At 50.1% G+C, this 19437-nt stretch overlaps 1 protein-coding gene across 1 annotated transcript in view; it reads right to left on the reverse strand.

Annotated features, from left to right (window-relative positions):
- The window catches only part of COL27A1 (collagen, type XXVII, alpha 1), a 175055-nt gene extending 171261 nt beyond the window's left edge, over nt 1-3794 (reverse strand). The window contains exon 1 of the mRNA XM_011950124.1: nt 3731-3794. Within this exon, the coding sequence (XP_011805514.1) occupies nt 3731-3794 (64 nt within the window). The remainder of the gene's footprint in view (nt 1-3730) is intronic.
- Between the last annotated feature and the right edge of the window lie 15643 nt (nt 3795-19437).

Genomic DNA, 19437 nt, shown 5'->3' on the forward strand with positions numbered 1-19437 from the left:
TCTCCTGACCTCGTGATCCACCCGTCTCGGCCTCCCAAAGTGCTGGGATTACAGGCTTGAGCCACCGCGCCCGGCCGTTGGTAAATATTTCACAGCCAACTTTCTGAAAAGGGAGGGGGAAAGTCCTGATTTTTAGCATCTGTCAATTTCCATAGTGTAAAGATGTCCATCGTGGCCAGTTTTGAGCTAACAACATGCAGTCTTTGAGTGTAAATTTGGGAAGAGGCATGCCAGCTGGTCTGGGCCAATTCCAGCACATCACTGACTGGATCAGATGTCTTTTCTGTCTCACAGCAGCCACACCCCCATACAGCCCCCATAATACAGTGCCATGCCAAGCCATGTTGAAGCCTGAAGCAAAAGGAAAAATTAATAACACTGTTCCTGTCTTCATTTAAAAGTTTGATCTCAGCCGGGCACGGTGGCTCATGCCTGTAATCCCAGCACTTTTGGAGGCCGAGGCGGGTGGATCACCTGAGGTCAGGAGTTTGAGACCAGCCTGTCCAACATGGTGAAACCCTGTCTCTACTGAAAATACAAAAAATTAGCCGGGCATAGTGGCGGGAACCTGTAACCCCAGCTTCTTGTGAGCCGAGGCAGGAGAATCGCTTGAACCTGAGAGGCGGAGGTTGCAGTGAGCCGAACTCACACCATTGCACTCCAGTCTGGGAAACAAAAGTGAAACTCCATCTAAAAAAAAAAAGGCATTAAAATATTATTTATCTTGTTTACTGAGATTTTGGCACTACACCGAATTTGTCCCTGAGACGAGTGTCTTATTCACCTCTTTTTGTCCTGGCCCTGACCTAATAGTGCATATCACACTGTTACAATTAATTTCAGTATAGCTATCTCCCCCACCAGCTTGTGAAATTTGAGGACAGGAATCCATTTCTGTGTTCCTAGGACTTGGCACACAGTAGGTGTTTAATAACTATTGTCCAGTGAGGAAGTGGATGAGTAGATGGATGAACCAATCACCCAGTTTCTTTGCCCACAAAATAAGACACACTGATGAAAGTCATCCTTGGCTATTAACCAGGGAGAGGTGTTAGTTTTTGAGATTTAGCTCTTCCAGTTCAGCAAAGATTACTCTGCTTCTGACCCACGGAAGCCAGCTCCTGTGCTGGGCATTTTGACCAAGGCTGATCTACAGATGCCTCCAGCCTGGAGAAACAATGAAGGGAAACTGAGTCTGGAAAGTGGAGACTCCACCAGGACCAGGGGTGGGAAGTCACAGAGAGGCAGCCATCCCTGAGCCCCCAGGCCTCAGGAGGTTACAGAGCTCCTGTCTCTAGATGGGTCTTAGAAGATTTCCATTTGGCAGGGGCAATAGAAAGGAGATCCAAGCACTAGAAACTTCAGGATGGCTTCCAAGTGTAAAATGTGATGGGTCGTCTGCCATCTGAGGGTACCAGGACTTGTTTCTGTGTGTGGTCACTTCCTCACTCTGAAGACCACCAAAAAAGAGGTTGTCTGGAGATATGGCATCATAGGCTTTGCAGACATCTCACTGGACTCTGGTCTGCGTGGGTGTGGACGTTAAGAGGCTCTGTTTACATAAGATTGGCCATGACATCTGTTTTTCAAGCACTTGATATCTGTTGGGCCTCCTGTAAAGAGCTTTGCACATATTAGCTCATTGATTACTCACAAAATCCTCAGATGTAGACATTATTCTGCTCCTTTTACAGATGAGAAACAGAGAAACTGGCAACCTGCCCAAGGTCTCACAGCTGGTAACTGATGGAACTGAAACACTGACCTAGAACCGTCTGATTCTACAGCCCATGAGCTTAACCACTCTACGCAACGAAAAGGAATTTCGAAGATGGGCCCCTTTCCAGCACTGGTGTCTGTAAACAGCAAAAATAGAGGTGGGAGTTGGCAGATGCAGTCATTTTTGTCCTTCTCTGAGCTGGCCTTGTCCATCACAGAAGCCCCCAGGGTCTCTCTCCCCCCACCACCCACCCACTTCTCCAGCCAGTGTTCACAGGGGAGTTGACTGTCTCTAAAGGGAAATTTTTCCACTTAAAGACACTCATCTCATTTGGAGGAGTCAGGAGAGAAGGAAGTGAAGAAGCAGTGAGCATCTCTCATCTGCCAGGCTCTATGTACACATTAGGGGTCCTTCTCACCCCAGATGAGGGGGCACGTGTTTTTCTCATCTTTATTTTAAAGGCTTACATTGTTCAATATAGTAGCCACTAGCTACATGTAGCTACTTAAATTTCAATTCCTGAAAATTAAAAAAAAAATAGAAATTAAGTTTCCAAGTTGCACTAGCCACATTATAAGTACTCAATAGTCCTGGTAGCTACCGTGCATACAGTACAGATATAGAACCTTCCCATCCTTGCAGAAAGTTCTACTGGCCAGCCCTGCACTGAGGAAGAAGAGGGCTGTGGGAAGAGGACTCAGAATGACTTGCTTAGAGCCACAGAGTGAGTTGTAAACAGACTTGGGATGGGACTCATGTTTCTTGCTTCCAAAGCCTCTACTCCCAGAGCTTGGAATATATTTGCCACCGCCTGGCCCCAGAACAAGGAGGATTGTTTGCCTGGGATGGTAGGTCGACTTGGGAAACCAAATAAGAGATCAGAAGACTGTGGGTGAATACCAAAGTGGAGGAAAGGAGCCAGCTGTTCTTGAGGATTATTTTTATCCTGCCCAGATATCCTAGGAAGCTTCCCCCCTCTTCCCTTTAAGCTATTTTTATCTCAAGAGCTGGAATTGAAACACTGTCTCCCTTGGATGGACAGAGGGATCCACTAACACATCATCATTCTAGCACCAGGACCCCCCCCACGTGCCCTGACGCTTGCTTGACAATTTCCAAGGAGGGTTCATATCCATTCTCGAATGCTATTCTCATGCCAGTTCATGAGGCCACAGGGATAGATGGGGAGTACAAGCCCCATATGGCAGCTGGGAAAACTGAGGCTTAAATGGGTGCACTGAGGTCTTTCAACAGCTCATATGTGTTAGAGCTAGGATTTAAACTCAGGCTTAGGTAGGTCGCTCCTTTCAGGGTGGGGAGTGAATTTCACAGGATGGGTGTCTGTCTGTCGAGTGATGGAAAACAGCCTGGTTTGTTTGCTGAACCTCACATCACCCCTTTCTGGCTGAGAGGGCAGATTGCTTGACATCCTTGAGCTTCTCTCTCCGGGTCCACAAGGCAGAGAATTCTAATCTTTCTCTTGCCTCCTCCACAGTCTTACTGGAAGTCTGGCCAGTGAAAAAGCTTTTGGTAAATTGAAAAAACACCCAATACCCAGAAAAAGACTTACTACTATCATTATCGCCCTCATCTTCATTCTAAGCTGTAATCCATAATTGCATATATCTGTACTTGTATGCAGTCTCCATCCCTTTCCCCTCTTTGGGCCTCAGTTTCCCTGCCTGAAACCTGAGTAGTTTGGCCCAGAGAATCTCCATGGGGCCTTCCTTCCAGCTCCGGCTTACCATTTCTATGACCCATTCATTCGGTCAACAAGTGTTTATTGAGTTTGAGCAGCTTGACACGGTGGGGAAATGAAGGACCGGCCTCTCCAGAAGGCTCTCTGTCCAGGCTGTTTCAGCCACATACGCAAATTACCTTGTGTTTTCAAAAGACAAATTATGGGAAACATGTTATTCACCAAAACACACTCGCCCCATCTCTCAGGGAGAAAAAAAAAAATCCCTTCAGTCCCATCAAGAATTAAGCTAACATTGGGTAGAAACTCACCCTTGTTCCTCTGGGCATCTTTCCAGAGGCTCACGTCCGTGTTAAAAAAGGGGAAACTGTACATGGCCGTGTCTCTCTGGGGCTTCTGTAGACCTGGTAAACAACCTGTGTTTGTCCCAGCTTCTGCCATCCTGAGAAGTCAGCCATAGCCAGGGGAAAAAAAGCCCCGTTCTATGCTCAGCCTGTCCCCAGAGTGAGAAAAACTGTCCATAAATATTTTCATCTTCATGATTACCAAGGGAGTTGAGAGGAAGGCTTTGATTCTCCAAGACCCTGGACCCCTCCCATCCTCTGGGGACCCTGTGGTCAAAGCTGACCTGGGTGTCCCATCTCTCACCCCCAAATTATAGGCTGCTGCCCATGCCGCCTGCCCCCAGGCGGTGGTGGGATTAGAGGTAGGACCACACTGTACCACCCCGGCCAGCCTCAGAACTGTTGGAATAGCGTCTCCCAGGCGGCTGGTTTCCTGCCCAGAGCTGGGTGGTCAAGGCAAAGGCAGGGAGGACCCTGAGATGGCCCTTTGGGGTGGGAGATTGTGCTGGGGGCAGGGAGAGGGCCCCAGGATGGGGGCTGGGAAGAGGCATGGCATTGCCATCTGGATCTTGAGTTGCTCTGCTCATCAAGGCCATGCAGAAGAGGCCCCGAGAGCACTGCTGACCCGAGGAGGGGTTTACGGCCCAGCAGATCCTTGGAGATTAATGGATTTGCAAGATCCAAAGGAAGAACAGCCAACAGAGGAATTTCAGTGATAGCCGCTGACAAAGACATTCAGGGTCAGGAATCTTGACCCAGAACTCCTAAAATCATCCCACACAGAAACCTCCTGTGTCCTGTCCTTTCTTGCTATAACCTCCTTGCTCTACCTTCTGGAAATTTCTAAAAGGGAATGTTGTATCGGGGTGTCGATCCGACTTGAGAATCTTTAAGGGTCATCCAAGTACAAGGTTCTATGGAGTCTGTGGTTCCTAGATCACTTGAGCCATAAAATTTTATGCCAAAAGTGCTAGACTTCTAATGCCTTTTGATGCCAGAGCTCAGAAGCTCAGAAACCCTGGAATCCTGCCTGGTACTGATTTTCAGCTTCTATGATCCCATGCTTCTGAGGCTAGGATTTCTGTGATCCTTCAACTCTGTGACCTATTTCAAGGCAGACAGGGATCTTGCACAAGGGGGCGTTCATTCCCGGCAGGGATTATGTGTGGAGGAGCCCCGTGTGGCCAGCTGACTGCTCCTCCAGCTATCATGGGCAGCATTCCATGGCCCAAGGCTCCCAGAGCTCAGCTCACCTCCTGACATTTTTTGGCCAGATACTCACTTGGCCCTCACCTAGCTCTGAGTAGCTCCCCCCAGCCCGCATCACCAGGTGTGGGCTGGGATGCTGCAGCAGCTGGCACCAATGCCTTGGCCTCTCTCTATCAGCGTCTACTCCCATGGGCCAGGAGAAAGGCGGCAGTAAGTATGTCCCCTTGGGCTATAATGTCCCCCCAGGGGACTCAGAATCCAAGAAAGCAGAGAAGGTGGGCTTGTTCCTGGACCCAGTCCTAACCACTTTCATCCTGATGGACCCAATGAGCACCAGAATAGCCATATCTGGGTGATTCAGAGGCCCTTTCGGCCTCAAAATAGTCAGCCCATGGCCTACCTCTGTTGGAAATCCCATGTATAGGAGGTGTTCCTTTAGGTGAAGGTCTCTGGAAAGACCCTAATGTGCTGCAGGGGAGACAGGGACTCTCCATTCTTTTTTCATTGTCTTATCCATATATTCAACATGCCTGAGAGCTAAATCTCAGCCCAAAACTCAAGGTACATGAAATATGACCTTCCTTTACTTCCTTCGGATAAACTAGAAATTCCATTTTGAGTTTACTTATCACCATGCTGGCAGGAAGTTCATCTTGGTCAGTATGGAGATGCCCTTACAGCCCCTGGCAGGAAATTCATCTTGGTCAGTATGGAGACGCCCTTACAGCCCCTTGCCCTGGTTATGCAAAAGTCCTGGGGTCTTATGCAGCATAGCACATTCTGAGAAGTCTCTCTGTCCTTCTGCCCCAATCTGTGGCCCCTGAGGTGTTCACTGGGCCAGATGTCCCTTTATGTCCAGTGACCTGGTGACATGCCTTGGACATAGGAAGCTCTACTGAAGCTAGAACATCAACATGTTGGGTCTAGCCTGCCTAGGAATGCCATGGAACATCCCCTCCTCTCCCGAGGTTTTATCTGTACCCCACGAATCTAAGGACCTGCCACCTTCCCTCTTCTCCTTGCTTCAGAGGTGCTCTGCCTCTCTTCTTCCCCTCTGGGACCCTCATCCTCTCACTGAGCTCACAAAAGACTTAACATCACACAGCTTTGGCTTTCAGCTCTTTACAAACTCCAGCAACCAGAACATCTAAAGGGCTAACCACCTGCTGGCATTGGGGATGCAGGAAGCAGCACACAGATGAGCACCCACAGTCATCACCCTATACACAGTGATTTGCACATTATCTTGGGAGAGTTCTTGGAGCAGCTGCCTGGCTCCCTGCTGACAATGACACAAGTTGGGCCCTGGAGGAATGAGGCACGGCATGTGTGTTATGCCCTTCTTGCACTGCTATAAAGAAATGCCGAAGACCGGGTCATCTAAAAAGAACAGAGGTTTAATTGACTCACGGTTCTGCAGGCCATACAGGAATCATGACGCCAGCATCTGCTCGGCTTCCAGGGAGACCTCAGGAAGCTTTTACTCTGGTAGAAGGCAAACCTGGAGCAGGCACATGCCATGGCGAAAGCAGGAGCAAGAGAGAGAGTGGGGGGTGAGGTGCCACATACTTATAAACAACCAGAACTTGTGAGAACTCACTCACTATCGTGAGGACACACTGAGCCATGAAAGATCTGCCCCTGCGACCGAAACACCTCCCATGAGGCCCCACCTCCAATGCTGGGGATTACATGAGATTTATGAGATTAGGAGGCGACACCCAAACTGTATCAGCAGGGGGATAGGTTGTGGGGTCAAGAAGGAGGTAATAAGATCTGAGTATGGGGGCCCTTGGGGAAATTAAAGTTGGGTGTAGCCAGGTGCAGTGGCTCATGCCTATAATCCCAGCACTTTGGAAGGCCAAGGTGGGAGGATTGCTTGAGCCCAGGAGTTTGAGACCAGCCTGGGCAACACAGAGAGACCCTCATCTCTTAAAAAAAAATTTAGAAATTAGCAATGCATGGTGGGCACGTGTCTGTAGTCCCATCTACTTGGGAGGCTGAGATGGGAGGATTTCTTGATCCTGGGAGGTCAAGGCTGCAGTAAGCCATGATTGCATCACTACACTCCAGCCTGGGTGACAGAGTGGGACCCGCCAAAAATAAATAAATAGCTGGGTGTAGCAATACTGGCAGGGTGGGGTCTGGAAAGAAGATGGAATTTGGGGAGATGGCTAGACTTGACTAGCTCAGCCATCCCCAGGGCTCTGCCTGCAGCCTTAGGAAACGGCCCAACAACTGCTAGGGAGAGAGAAAGCCACACCTTCTGAGGAGTGGGAGGTGAGGGGTGGGAGACAGGGTCTGCCAGCTGTGCAAAACAGAGTTGGGAGCCCTGGTTTCTGGCCCTGGGTTTGCCATAACTCACTATGCAACCTTGAGCAAGTTCTCTCTCTGGGCTTGGCTCCGTCTGTGAATAAGTGCATCGGTCGGGGATGGTACACAGGCTTTCCCCTCCTGTACAGTTGGGTCCTGAATACCTGATGCCCATTACTGCGTACCTATCTCCAACTGGCTGTCTGGTACCATCCTTGACTTTGGTCTTTGTTGAGTCCCTCCTGCCATCTTTAATAGAGTCGAACAAGGGCTGTGGTCTAAGTGGGGTTTGGTCTGGAATCACAGCTCTAAGATGGCTGGGGATGGGGTGGAGCACACATCCATTGGAAGCGGCTGCACCTCTTGGCTCTTTTTGTCCCAGCTGCAGGGGCCAGCTTGGCAGCCTTTCTCCTCACACACATAAGCCTCTGACATGCACACACACATGCAAATGTAGCTTGGCCCTCTGGAGGAGAATCAGCATTGCTTGGCAAGGAGGGCAGCCAAGGAACCAATGCCGCAGAGCCTGGAGGGCTGCTCTCAAGGCTTCCTCTTACCCCATAGCCACAAAGGCCCCTGTGGTCCCCCCCATCAGACCTTTATGGCCCTATGACTAGTGTCACTAGTCCCTGCCGGAAACGCAAGTTGCCCAGTCACACAGCATCAGGCCCAGCTGTGGGCAATAATGGGAAAGAAGGAAAGAAAGAGAGCTACTGAGAGATAAAGAGAGAGAGACAGAATTCGAGAGAGAGATGGAAGCAGAAAGGGAACCAGGAGAGAGAGAGAAGACAGAGATAAGGAGACAGAATCATGGAGAAGAAAAGAGGAAGATGGAGAAAGAGAGAAAGAGGAGTTATACAGAATGGGACTGGGAGAAAGATAGCTTTGAGAGGGAGAAGAGACTGAAGGAGAAATGAAGAGAGGCATAGACAAAGGAGAGAGAATACACACGTGTGTGCGCACACACGCTCACACATACATTCTCATACACACACATACATTCTAATACACACACATTCTCATACACACACACTCACACCCACATACACACATTCTCACACACACATGCACACTCACACACTCTAACACCCATATTCTCACATTCACACACACTCACACACTCCAAGCACAGGCCCAGAGAGGAGATGGGAGACACCCCTCTAGCCAGGAGTGCCCTTCACACTCAGCCAGACGAGCCATGGCCCTCACGGCCCCTCAGAGGCCCTCAGACGCTGAGAGCCTGGTTAGCTCTCACCAGCCAGGGGAACCTGGACATCACACCTGTGAATGAGACTCTTTCCCTTCCGCAGCTAGGGGTGACGGTGTTCCCAGGCCTTGGAAGAGCCTGTCCAGCTGCCCCTGCCTCTGGCTTCTTGTCCTGACAGCCCCTCCCCATCAGGCACAGTGTCCCGGCCCCACCTCAGGACTCCCGTGACAGAGGATTGGGCTGTGGCACAGGCAACACAGGGAGAAAGGCTGGAGGCCCAGCGGACTGGAATTGTTTTTTCTGGGGTGCATCCCAGCCAGAGATTCGAAGGTCCCAGGCTCTGGGACAAGCAAGACAAAGAGACCCCTTAGGTCAGGACTTCTAGAAAGTTCCAGGCTCCATTCAATAAATATCTCCTGAATACATGCTAGGATCAGCCTGAGCGAGGCTACCCCCAGCTCTGTCATTTAGGCTTCAGCCCTCCAGAGCTTTGGGAACGTGGGCAGATTCTCTCACTAGGATGCTGCTCCCCATACCTGCGTGCACCTGTGCCAAAGCGAATGTGCAGCTGCTGGTCTCCAGGTGATGCCTTGAGAGGCCAGTGCCTGGGGTGGGGATCAGATGCCTGGCTGTGCCTGCTGTGCAGCTCATGCCACAAACTCACCTCTCCCCTGTTCCCTTCCCTCTCCTGCTCCCCTTTGCTGCCCTCACCCCTCTCAGATTTTGTCAACAAATCCCACACGTGGTGGGTCACGCCTGTAATCCCAGCACTTTGGATTGCTTGAGGCCAGGAGTTCAAGATTAGCCTGGGCAACATGGCAAAACTCCATCTCTATAAAAAACACAAAAATTAGTCGGGTGTGGTGGCGCACACTTGTAGTCCCGGCTACGCAGGTGGCTAAGGTGGAGGATTGCTTGAGCCCAGGAGGTCGAAGCTGCAGTGAGCCATGATTGCACCACTGCACTCCAGCCTGGGTGACAGAGCAAGACCTTAAATCCCACACATCTGAATCTCTCTCTCTCTCTCTCTCTCTCTCTCTCTCTCTCTGTCTCTCCCTTCCCCTGCCCCCCGGCTTTGTTTCTAGGAAACTCAGCCAAAGATGACCACTGCTCAGCTTCAGTTCTTTCCGAAAATAGGGGTACTAAGGCTGACTCCTCAGGGCTGTTCTGATCATTAAATGGAAGGTGGCATGCAAACCACTTGATATGGGGCATGTCTGGCACCGAGGAAGCCCTCGACACATGCCAGTTGTCATCACCATCATCATTGTCATTATCACCACCAGCATCACCATTGCCTTCATCACCATTCTTATCATCACCATCATCATCACCACCACAGAGGGACGTGGGGAAGCCGGGATAGTGAGCCCAGGCAGGCCCTTCTTCTGTCCCATGCTCTATCTCTGGCACAGTCATCTCCCATGAGCTTCATGCCCCTCCATCCAACTCCCCTTGGTCCTCCACAGCTGTCTCTGGACACATCAAACTCAACCTGTCCAAGACTAAAACTGTCATGTCCTCATACCCTAAACTTGCTCCCTCTCCAGGGTGTCCCTCCCACCTTCTGGCATAACCATTTTATAAGGCAGAAATCTAGAAATCATCCTGGATGTTCTCCTTTGTCATGAAAAGTTACCAGTCACAGTGATCTTCCTGTCCCCAAGGAGAATAAACATTATGCCATTTGTTTACATCTGTAATGGCAAGGACAGAGTCTGGAGTAGAGGTGACACTCAAGACATATTTGCTGAATGGATGAATGGGAAGCTTCAACAAGGAAGGACATTACTTGCCTAAAGACACGCAAAGCATGGTGGATACAGGACCTCAGACCCAAGGCTCCTCCCCTCATAGGTTTCTGTGCATAGAGCAGGCAGCAGAGCCGTGGTGAGCCAGCCTGAGGCCCCTTTCCGGACAGCAACTCTCCGGAACCCAGAAAGAGGACCTCCATCCTGGGCCCTTTGAGTCTCTGGGAAGAACTCCTTCCTCCCAGCTCCGCCTCCTCCACTTGGCCCCCTGGAAATACAGAAGCAATGAGCAGCACCAGGAGAGGCCCGAGGATGCTCAGAGACTCTGTTGAGGTGCTGACAATAGGCCTCGGGGAGCTTCCACACGCTTCTGAGTGATCTGTCCAGGTACTAGCCACACGGCAGGCTCCCCAGAGGATAAGGTATCTCCTTCTCTCCTTGGGCAGATAAGCAGCTGCTGACCTTGCCTCACTGGCTTTCAGGACTGGAGGGACGTGGGCCACTTTCTGTCACCCATATGTGAAGATGGAGGCCCAATGGGCTTGCTCAAGGTCCCCCTGTGGTTTATCAGCCACACCTCCCGAAGTCAGAAATAATAGTCACTGCCATAGTATAGTTGCTTAGCCCTTTTTCTAGCCCCAGGCACCATGTTAGATGCTCTTTTAGCTACGATATGTTATTTAACTGTCACATCAATTCCAAGGCACAGGCCTTATAACCCCCATTATGAACGTAGGGGCAATGGGGCAACAATGTGGCCTAGAAAAACTGAGCCACTCACTCAAGGTCATGCAGCTTCAAGGCTCTGTTAGAATACTGGCTAGTCTAGGCATCTTGCTGTGACACAGGCCCCTCTCTCCGCAGATTTGCCCCTTGTCCTGGGGGCCTGGGCACAGGTACCCAGCCAGTGCTGGGGGCAGAGGCGTCCACAGCTCTCCCCGGCCGGCCCTCAAAGCCCCTTTCACAGTCCTGCTCCACACCCCACTGGGGAGCCAGACAAAACCGCTAGTGTTGGGATTATTTTTCTATTTCCAGATGGATCCGTTAGCTGGCCCCATCCAGGGCCTCCCATCACTGCGTGGGGGCCAGGGGCTCAGCGCCAGGTTAATATTAGGAGGCAGCAGGGAAAAAAAGGCAACCCAATGTAGCTCCTCAAAGAATTCTGGGCTGTTCTACCAGCACAGCCTCGAAGGAATATTCTTGGGGCATTTAAGGGGGCCTGGCAGCTAGGCAGGCCACCAGGAAAAAAATACTTTTTTTCCCCCAAAGGAAGCTCTTGAGTGTCTCAGTTTAGGCAGGGGGCCAGGACAGAGTCCCCTGGTGATCTGGGGAGCTATCTGCTCAATGCTGAGCTGAGGAGGGTGTTGGTTAACTCCTCCAGGCAGTCACTCAACCAAAATTTACTGAGCACCCAGCATTGTCAGATGATGTGCCACACCCCGAGGATACCAAGGCTTCTAGCCTGGTGGAGCCTCATGGCCCAGTAGGAAGAGGGACTTTTGTGGGATAATCAACATATAAATAGAAACTTATAAGTGCTGATAAAGTGCTATGGAAAAGAAGACTCAGGTATAGAGGATATTAGTCAGTCATTGGCTTTTTTTTTTTAACCACCTAATCTGAAAGTCTCACTTTTTCAAAAGAAGAAAAATAGGTATGACAGTGACTCTCCAGAACCCAGAAAGTGGACCAGAGCCAGAGCGGCACCCACTCCCTTTGACTGGGCCATGGCAGAGCAACAAGGACAGTGATGGGAGTCTGGTGGTGGGGGAATATGTGAGGAAGATCTGGTGTGAGGAACTCATTGATTACATTGATTGAAGTCAAGTGCATGAGAAAGTTGTCGCCAAAGATCATGAAATCTGTCTAATGGAAACCTGACTCGTTACTATTACCAGAAACTATAGCCCAGACCAAGGGCAGAATTGTCTCATCCACCAATTTTTTTTTTTTTTTTTAAAGCCAGGGTCTTACTTTATAGCCAGGCTGGAGTGCAGTGACATGACCACAGCTCACGCAGCCTCTACCTCCTGGGCTCAAACAATCCTCCCAGCTCAGCCACATGAGTAGCTAGGACTATAGGTGTGCATGCCTGGCTAATTAAATTTTTTTCTTTTTCTTTTTTCTTTGTAGATACAGGATCTCGCTATGTTGTCCAGTATTGTCTCAAATTCTAGGGCTAAAGCGATTCTCCTGCCTCAACCTCCCAAAGTGCTGGGATTACAGGTGTGATCCACCATGCCCGGTCATCATCCAGCTTTTGATCCCAAGAACAAAATCAGTGGATATGGACAAATTATTATAAGTCTAGATAGGAAGTTGGGACTGGCAGAGATGGGAGGTCCAAGGACCGGGTGAAGTCCCAGGGGCATTTGAGCTGAAACCATCCCCACTGTCGGGGAGCATTAACCATCACCCCTGTATAAGATAGTCCACAGGATCTGGGGGGCCTTAAGAGGAATCTCTGGAGGGAGATTTCCGCTTATGCTGAGAAAGAGGGCCAAACAACCAAAGAGTGAAAATGGGAGGTGGTAAACAACCAGTACTGGAGGGGGAAGGGGGCAAGCAGAAATCAGTGTCCCTGGCAGAGACTGGAGGGGAAACTTCTGGCCTGGTTAGGGAACTGGACCAGAACCCAGGGCCAAATGAGGTCTACAAATGTTTGTCACACTCAGGATTCTGGCAGGAGACAGCATACTCCAAAGGGGTCAGCTGAAAGAGCATTTAATGCTCCAGGAAAAATGACCAAGTAGCTTATAAATAAAGATGCTACTACTATTGATAATAATAAAAACTTTTCAGTGGAAATATTTAAAGCACGGCACCTACAATGGGCGGGGTTATGGGAACCAACCAGGGCAGGTAAAGCACCCTGGAGCTAACGACTGTAGCGTGGAGGGACAAGGGAAGGAAATGTGTTACTGGGGCCAGGCAAGAGAAAGAGTCATGGAAGGGGGTGCCCGACAATAGCTGTGGCCTCAGGAGAGCAGTCATTACCAAAGCCACGGCAGGACCTCGCTCCTTTCCTATCTTTGGATTGGTCAGTGTCTCCCATAAGCCAAACCCATTCAGGAATCAGAGGCAAGGAAGCCGAGTCCGGCAGTACCACCTGGAGAGGACAGCCTTCTGGGGTACAGAGAAGGGGAGGAAGGGCAGAGGGTGGATAGAGCGTGTGGTGTTTCAATGTATGTGTCCACTGGACTGGGCCATGGAGAGCCCAGATTAAACTTGCTTTCTGGGTGTGTCTGTGGGGTGTTTCCAGGTGAGATTAGCATTTGAATCAGTGGATTCCATAAAGTATATCACCTTCCCCAATGTAGGTGGGCATCATTCAGTCAGTTGAGGATCTGAACAGAACAAAACTTGTAGGAAGGAAGAATTTCCCACCCGTGCTCCCACCACCTTTTCCCCTCCCTCACTACTTAAGCTGCTCATCTTTTTTGCCTTTGAACTGGGATTTATACCATCAACTCCCCTGGGTCTCCTAATTGCGTGAGCCAATGCCACTTAAATTTCTCTCTATATATATGTGTCTGTGTGAGATACACACATATAGGATATACATATCCTTTTGGCTCTGTCTCTCTGGAGAACACCAACTAATATGGGGAGACCAGAGAGGAAGAAAATAACCAAAAGAGATGTGCTTTAATTGATTATCCAAACATATCCACCAGTTAGTTGGCCACAGGCCTCTGCACTCCCAAGTGCCTTACAAGGTCACGACCTAGTTTGTACCTATGCTCCTAGCTGACCCCGAGGCATTCAAGTTTGTGACTGCTGGAAAGATGAACTCACATGTACCTTCCAAGTCCCCCTGAATTCATGATTCTCAGGGAGGTGAGGCTTAAATGAAGATAAGAGAGTCACTTGTTTAACATGTACTGAGTCCCTGCTCGTTGTAGGGAACTGGCCGGTGTTCTGGGGACCCAGAGATTGTTAAGACAGACCTATTTTTAACCTTGGGGAGCTTACAGCCTGATAGAGGAGACATGAATATATTCACTGAGCAAATATCTGCCAGTCTTGGTGATAGGGTTTGGATTTGTGCCCCTGCTCAAATCTCACAGCGAATTGAAATCCCCAGTGTTGGAGGAGGGGCCTGGTGGGAGATGATTGGATTGTGGGGATTGATTTCCCCCTTGCTGTTTCTTGTGATAGTGAATTCTCATGGGACCTGGTTGTTTAAAAGTGCGTAGCACCTCCCCGTTTGCTCTCTTTCTTGCTCCGGCCATGTAAGATATGCCTCCTTCCTCTTCGCCTTCCACCATGATTATAAGTTTCCTGAGGTCTCCCCAGCCATGCTTCAGTACAACCTGCAGAACCAGGAGCCAATGAAACTGCTTTTCTTTACCCAGTCTCAGGTAGTTCTTTATAGCAATGCAAAAATGGACTAATACACCTGGTTAGAATATAGCAACAAGTGGCTGGGCACAGTAGCTCACACCTGTAATCCCAGCATTTTGGGAGGCCAAGACAGGTGGATTGCCTGAGCTCAGGATTTCTTCACCAGACACGGTGAAACCCAATCTCTACTAAAATACAAAAAATTAGCAGGACATGGTGGCCTGCACTTGTAGTCCCAGCTATTCGGGAGGCTGAGGCAGGAGAATTGCTTGAACCCCGGAGGCACAGGTTGCAGTGAGCTGAGATTGCACCACTGTACTTCAGCCTGGGCAATGGAGCGTGACTCCGTCTAAAAAAAAGAAGAAGAAGAAGAAGAAGAAGAATACAGCAACAAGTATTGATTGCCCTGACCTTACATTCTAGTGGGAGACAGAAAATAAAGGAACCCCATAAATGTATAATGTAATTTTATAAGTACCATGGAGAAAAACAAAGCAGGCTAAGTGGATTGAATATGAAGAGAAATATGGGGCTTGTTAACATTGTCAATTGCTATATATTAAAAAAAATTGTAAATTGAGGAGCACAACACAACAGCCAGTTCTATGCTCATGGATTCTATGGGTCAGGAATTTGGGCAGGGCACAGTGGAAGGGCTTGTCTCAGCTCCATGATGTATGGGGCCTCAATTGGGCAGACTCAAATGGCTGTGGATGACTGGGACAGCTGGGGCTAGAATCACTTGGAGGTGTCTTCATTCACATGCAGTAAGTAGAATAATGCCCTCCCCACTACACAGATGTCCACAATCAAATCCCGGGAACCCATGAAATATGCTACCTTATGCAGCACAAAGGATTTGCAATATGATTAAATTAAGGATTTTGAGGTGGGGAGATTATCCTGGATTCCCTGTATAGAGCTGAAGTAATCCTGAGAGTCCTTACAAGGGAAAGAAACAGGCAGGGAAGTCAGAAAAAGAGCTGATGACAGAAGCAGAGGTCATAGACAGAGAGAAATCAGGAGATGCCACTCTCCTGGCTTTGAAGATGGAGGAAGAGACTGTGAGCCAAAGAATGCAGGAGGCCTGCAGGAGCTAGAATAGGCAAGGAAATAAATTCTCCCTGCTGGCTCCTTGATTTTAGCCCAGTGAGACTTCCTGCAGGAGCTAGAATAGGCAAGGAAATAAATTCTCCCTGCTGGCTCCTTGATTTCAGCCCAGTGAGACTTCTTTTGGACTTCTGACTTTCAGAACTGTCTGAGAATCAGTTTGTGTTGTTTTAAGTCACTAAGGTTGTGGAAATTTTTTATAGTAGCCCTGGGACGCTAATATGGCATGCTAGTCTGTTGGCTAGGATAACTGATAAATGAGCCCAGCCAGCACAGTGACCACAGCACCCATGCATGACCTCTCTGTGTGGCTTGGGCTTCCTCACGACATGGCAGCTTCAGAGTGGTTAGACTTGCCATGGTGGTTCAGAGCTCTGAGAACAAGTGTCCCAGCCAAAACTGCAGATGTTCCATGGCCTTCTATGGCACAGCCTCAGAAGTCCCATAGTGTCCCTTCCATAGCACACTGTCAGAACAGTCACAGCCCACACAGATCCAAAGGGAAGGGACAGAGACCCCACCTCTTGATAGGAGGAAGGTCAGAGAATTCAGTCATGTTTTAAAAGTCACCATGAGGTTAATCTAGCTAGGGTGGTCAGGGAAGACTCTGAGGAAGTAACATTTGAAGAGCGCCTGGGGAAAGTGAGGGAAAGCAAGCAGAGAGTCCCAAGGAGAGAAAACAGCAAGAGCAGAGCCCAGAGGTGAGAAGGGGGCAGGCACCAGGCAATTCCAATCCCTATGACAAGTGATGCAGGCTCTAGGGGCTATGGGAACCCAGCTGAAGGCACAGAACATGGCCTGAGAGGGCTCCTGCAGGAAGGCGGGTCTGAGTAGAGGGCTGGCAACTGATGATGGTTGGAGGACTTGGCAACCTCTCTCCACTCCCCTCCCCACCACCCAAGGACTGGTGCCCACAGCACTTCTCACTCTGGCCCCACCAGGTCTGGGGCCCGGATGCCTGTGTCCCAGTCAGGTGCCCACAGCCCAGGCAGACCTTGGTAGTGGCCTCTGCTTCCTGGGAATTGGATCGGCTCTCTTTCTGCATCCCCTGTCACCAGCCCTTCCTCACAGACGTTCTTTCACTGGCTCCACTAGATGAAGTCTTACCTAATTGTGCGAGGGCTCCACCAGCGCACTTTCGCATTAAGATAAATAGAGCCAGTGGGGAACAGGGAGGCAGTGTTCACAGGGGCGCCTGTCTCCGGAACCGGATACCCCTAGACCTGCCCAGCCGCCCACCATTCGGGACCCAATCAAAGCTTTCTTCCCTTCGCAGCTACAGCTGAGGAAGTAGGAGGAGGCAGCCCCAGGTTCAGCCAGTCAGGAAGGAGCAGGAGAAAACCTTGCTCTGGTCCTCAGGGTCAGTATGGGGAGCTCAGGTCCTTCTAGGGGAGGCCACGGATTCCAGCTCCAGCACAGGGTCTGGTGTGTAGAAGATGCTCAATAAATATTTATAGGAAGAGAGAGAAAGAAAGTGAGGGCGAAATGAAAGAAAAAGAGAGAGACAAAGAAGGACAGAAAGAGAAGGAAGGAAGAAGGAAGGAAAGAAGGAAGGAAGGAAGGAAGGAAGGAAGGAAGGAAGGAAGGAAAAGAAAGAGAGGGGAAGGAAGAAAGGAGAAGAAAAAAGAAAGAAGGAAGAAAGAAAGAAAAAGTTTTTTCTCTGGTGCACAACAAAAATCATTAAGAATACAGGATCTTGCTTCCGTGGTCTTGGGTTCAAATCTTGGCTCTGCCTTTTACCTGGCTCTCAAGTCATTTTACCTTTCTGAGCCTCAGTTTCCTCATCTGTGAAATGGGGATTATTGTACCATCCTTAGAGAATTGCTAGGAGAATTAAAGAGATCTCCAAAAAGGGCTGATGAAGATGCCGTGGGTGACTCACCTAAGCCCTCGGCATGGGCCAGGCGTTGCTCTAAGACCACTAAAAGTCAGTGCATTTCATTCTCATGACAACTTTAGGAAGCGTTTTATAGATGAGGAAATGGAGGCCCAGAGAGGTTAAGTAACTTGCTGAAGTTTACACAGTTGAAAAGCCAGGTACTACGATTCAAACCCAGGCAGAGCAGTGCCTGAGCCCACACTTGTGTGCACTCCCCAGAGCCTGACCTGTAGAAGGAGCTCATTAAGGGGTGCATCCTCTGCCCACTGGGTGACTCTCTTCTCTCCCACTGGGTGGTGAGCACCTCTAGGGTCAGGCTGCTGATTCCTGCCTCCCAGTGCCCAGGACTGGGCTGGGTCAACAGGAAGGTTGCCAGGATGGATGTGGCACCAATACCAGTGTCACTCTTGTTATATCCTTTAATGGGATATGAGTGCTCTGAAGTCAGGCTGCCTGGAATTGAATCCTGGCACCACCATTGACTGGCCCTGAGCCTCAGGTTCCCTAACGGTGGGTTGGGGGAGGGGGATCCGTATACCATCTCACACAGTCGGTTACTGAGATCAGGATGTGCAATGCTAAGCAGAGTGCTTGGGGAGAGTACAGCGGGAGGAGCCCAGCCATGGTTATCATCACCATGGCCATGTCTGTTGCTCTTCTGTACCCCAGCCAGGTTTCTCAGTAGGACCCTGGCTTTGCAGGACCAGGCCATCTTCCCAGGCGAAAAACAGTTAACCAGGCTCCATCTGTTGACAGGTAACTTAACTCCCATCTCCCAGAAGCAGTGGCGGAGGCCAGTGCAGAGGTGAAGCTGGAACCCGAGATAGGCCCTGGGCCGTGTGCGCCCTAGCTAAGTGGCCAGAGCTTTCACCCTGGCCCTTTCTTCTCCCGCTTTCCAGAGCAGTGGTCATTGATATGGTGAAATGAGATCGGCTTTAAGCACAACTGGGATTGGGAAGGTATTGGGAGGTGGGAGCAGGCAGGTTGAGGGTGTAACACAAGCTTTCTCAATGTCCCTTCCAGACAACACCGAATCTGCCCTTCCACATCCTTAGAGACTCAGAGAGGTTAAGGTCCTGGGCCTTATATGGCAGCCATTTGGACTTTCTGAACCTGAAGATTCGTAATTCTAAATCTCTGTGACTCCTCGCCCCCATTGACCTGGTCCAAATCACTTCTTAGGGGGTGGGGAGACAGTGATGGGGGTTTCTGGAGCCTTGTCTTGGACAAGGAGCCAGGCCAGGGCCTCCAGAGTGGGGAGGGCAGGGAGCCACCAGTAAACAGGATCAGGTACCAGGCCTTGCTTTCTTGCCCATGGTCTGGGCCCTGGGGAGGATCTATTGCTCAGAGAAGGAGAGGAGGGCTGGCGCTCCCAGGATGGGAGGCACTGGAGAGAAATTTCCCTGGGGGAGGTGGAAGCTGTCCCAGCCTCAGTCTTCTTTTCTAGCTCTGCCCAAAGCCTGCTCTGGCCCTCTCCCTTGGTGATCTCTTTGTTTGCATCCTGATCGTCTCTGGTGGTCTCCCTCTGCCCTCTCCCTGTCTGCCTTTCTCTGCATCTCACTGTCTTTTTCTGTCTGCATCCCTCCCTAGTTCCCCTTGCCTCTATGTCCTGTCTCCCTGTTTCCCCCTCCTCCTCTCACCCTCTTTCCATGCATCTTTTTCTGTTTCTGCCTCTCTGTGGCTCTGACTCTATTTCTCTCTTTTCTGAGGTCCCTCTGTCCCTCCCTGTTTCTGTCTTTTGTCTTCTCCCTTTCTCTTCCTCCTCTCTCTCCTCTGCCCTATCACCCAGATTCCCTGGGAGGAGATAAGGGACCCCAGGGTAAGAGAGTGACACAAGCAGGGCTGGGAGGTTGGCCAA

This window comes from Colobus angolensis, unplaced genomic scaffold (genome assembly GCF_000951035.1).
Source record: "Colobus angolensis palliatus isolate OR3802 unplaced genomic scaffold, Cang.pa_1.0 Scaffold301, whole genome shotgun sequence".
Lineage (NCBI taxonomy): Eukaryota > Metazoa > Chordata > Mammalia > Primates > Cercopithecidae > Colobus > Colobus angolensis.